This window comes from Temnothorax curvispinosus, unplaced genomic scaffold, assembly GCF_003070985.1.
Source record: "Temnothorax curvispinosus isolate PA1 unplaced genomic scaffold, ASM307098v1 QBEX01014458.1, whole genome shotgun sequence".
NCBI lineage: Eukaryota > Metazoa > Arthropoda > Insecta > Hymenoptera > Formicidae > Temnothorax > Temnothorax curvispinosus.
The window spans coordinates 1-1,218 of record NW_020224238.1 but is presented as its reverse complement, the minus strand read 5'-3'; the positions used below and the strand labels follow the sequence as shown (position 1 = coordinate 1,218).

Below are 1,218 nucleotides of genomic sequence, written 5' to 3'. Positions count from 1 at the left end.
AGGGATTGCGGCACGGTCGCGGACCGCTTGATTTTATTCGAAAGACATATATTATTTGAAAGCCCATGTGTATATGTGCTCACTCGACTGTAACAGCAGTTCGGCGAAGCTGAAGAGGCAAGTCATGGCCAGAGTGATAAATCCGCAGAATCGGCGACCCCAGCGGTCCAATAGCAACGTAAGCAACAGCCCGGCCGGCAGCTCGGTCGCGCAAGCGAGGGAGAAGGACACGAACACCGAGCTCTGGATCAGCTTGAGGGAGTATACGTGGCCATCAAAAGCTATCATCGTCAAGGACCTAGAAAGTACCCGAAAATACATCCGTAACTTCGTTGCCGTACGCGACGCGGAATATAACGTTATATCCGATTTTAAAAGCAACAGCGCGGTATAAATTTAGTTCAGCAGATAAGATCTGAGATGTGTCATCAGATTCTGAAGCTATTTTCGAGAAAGGAAATTAAGTCAAGATATATCCTCTCGCAAGATGGAAATGCGATCATAAAAAACTAATGTTCCGCCAAGCTGAAGAGGCAATATATCGAATAAGGAAGGAAAAACGACGCGACAAAGCGACAGCGGGAAATATAAAGTTGCATCTCACTCACCAAAACAAGATTAGCAGAATGGTGTTCTTCGCTAGACGCGGTGACTTGAGAATATCGAAGACGTTCGCGCTTTCTGTTTGGGTATTGGTCACGGTCAAGTTTCTCTGTAAAGACGATAAGGTGGACAATGAGTGATGCGCTGTTTGCGTCACGGTTTCACACGTCTCACAGCAGCTTTTGCGTCTCGTTATCAATCTTACTTACGACAAAGACTTCGTAGATGCGTGTGTCAGGGCTCTTTCTGTTGATCTTCGCTATCCGTTGCAGCTTCTGCACCATTTTGTCTAACTTGCCGTTGGCGACGAACCATCTTAATAGCGAAACAGTGTTTCTATTTCAGCGGAAAGTTTGGAGGACGAGGCTAACAGTGAAACGAGCTTACAACTGTATGAATTTCTAAGAGCAACATGAATTTCTAGATATTGCGATACTGCCCACTTAAGAACTTTAAACTTTATTTAAATACCACGCTTATTTAATTCAACTCGGAGAAATATAAAATCCTTTTACAACGCTCTAATTATAAAATTACATAAATAATTATTATATGTAATAGTAAAGTTTGTGTGTGTGTGTGTGTGTGTGTGTGTGTGTGTGTGTGTGTGTGTGT

At 43.3% G+C, this 1,218-nt stretch overlaps 1 protein-coding gene across 1 annotated transcript; it reads right to left on the bottom strand.

Annotated features, from left to right (window-relative positions):
- Positions 1-51: 51 nt before the first annotated feature.
- Positions 52-1,091, bottom strand: LOC112464690 (organic cation transporter-like protein). The gene is made up of 3 exons (XM_025031830.1): positions 813-1,091; positions 609-712; positions 52-298 (listed from the first exon to the last, which is right to left on the bottom strand). The coding sequence occupies exons 1-3, from the start codon at positions 885-887 to the stop codon at positions 52-54; spliced, it is 426 nt and encodes a 141-aa protein (XP_024887598.1). The 5' UTR covers positions 888-1,091.
- Between the last annotated feature and the right edge of the window lie 127 nt (positions 1,092-1,218).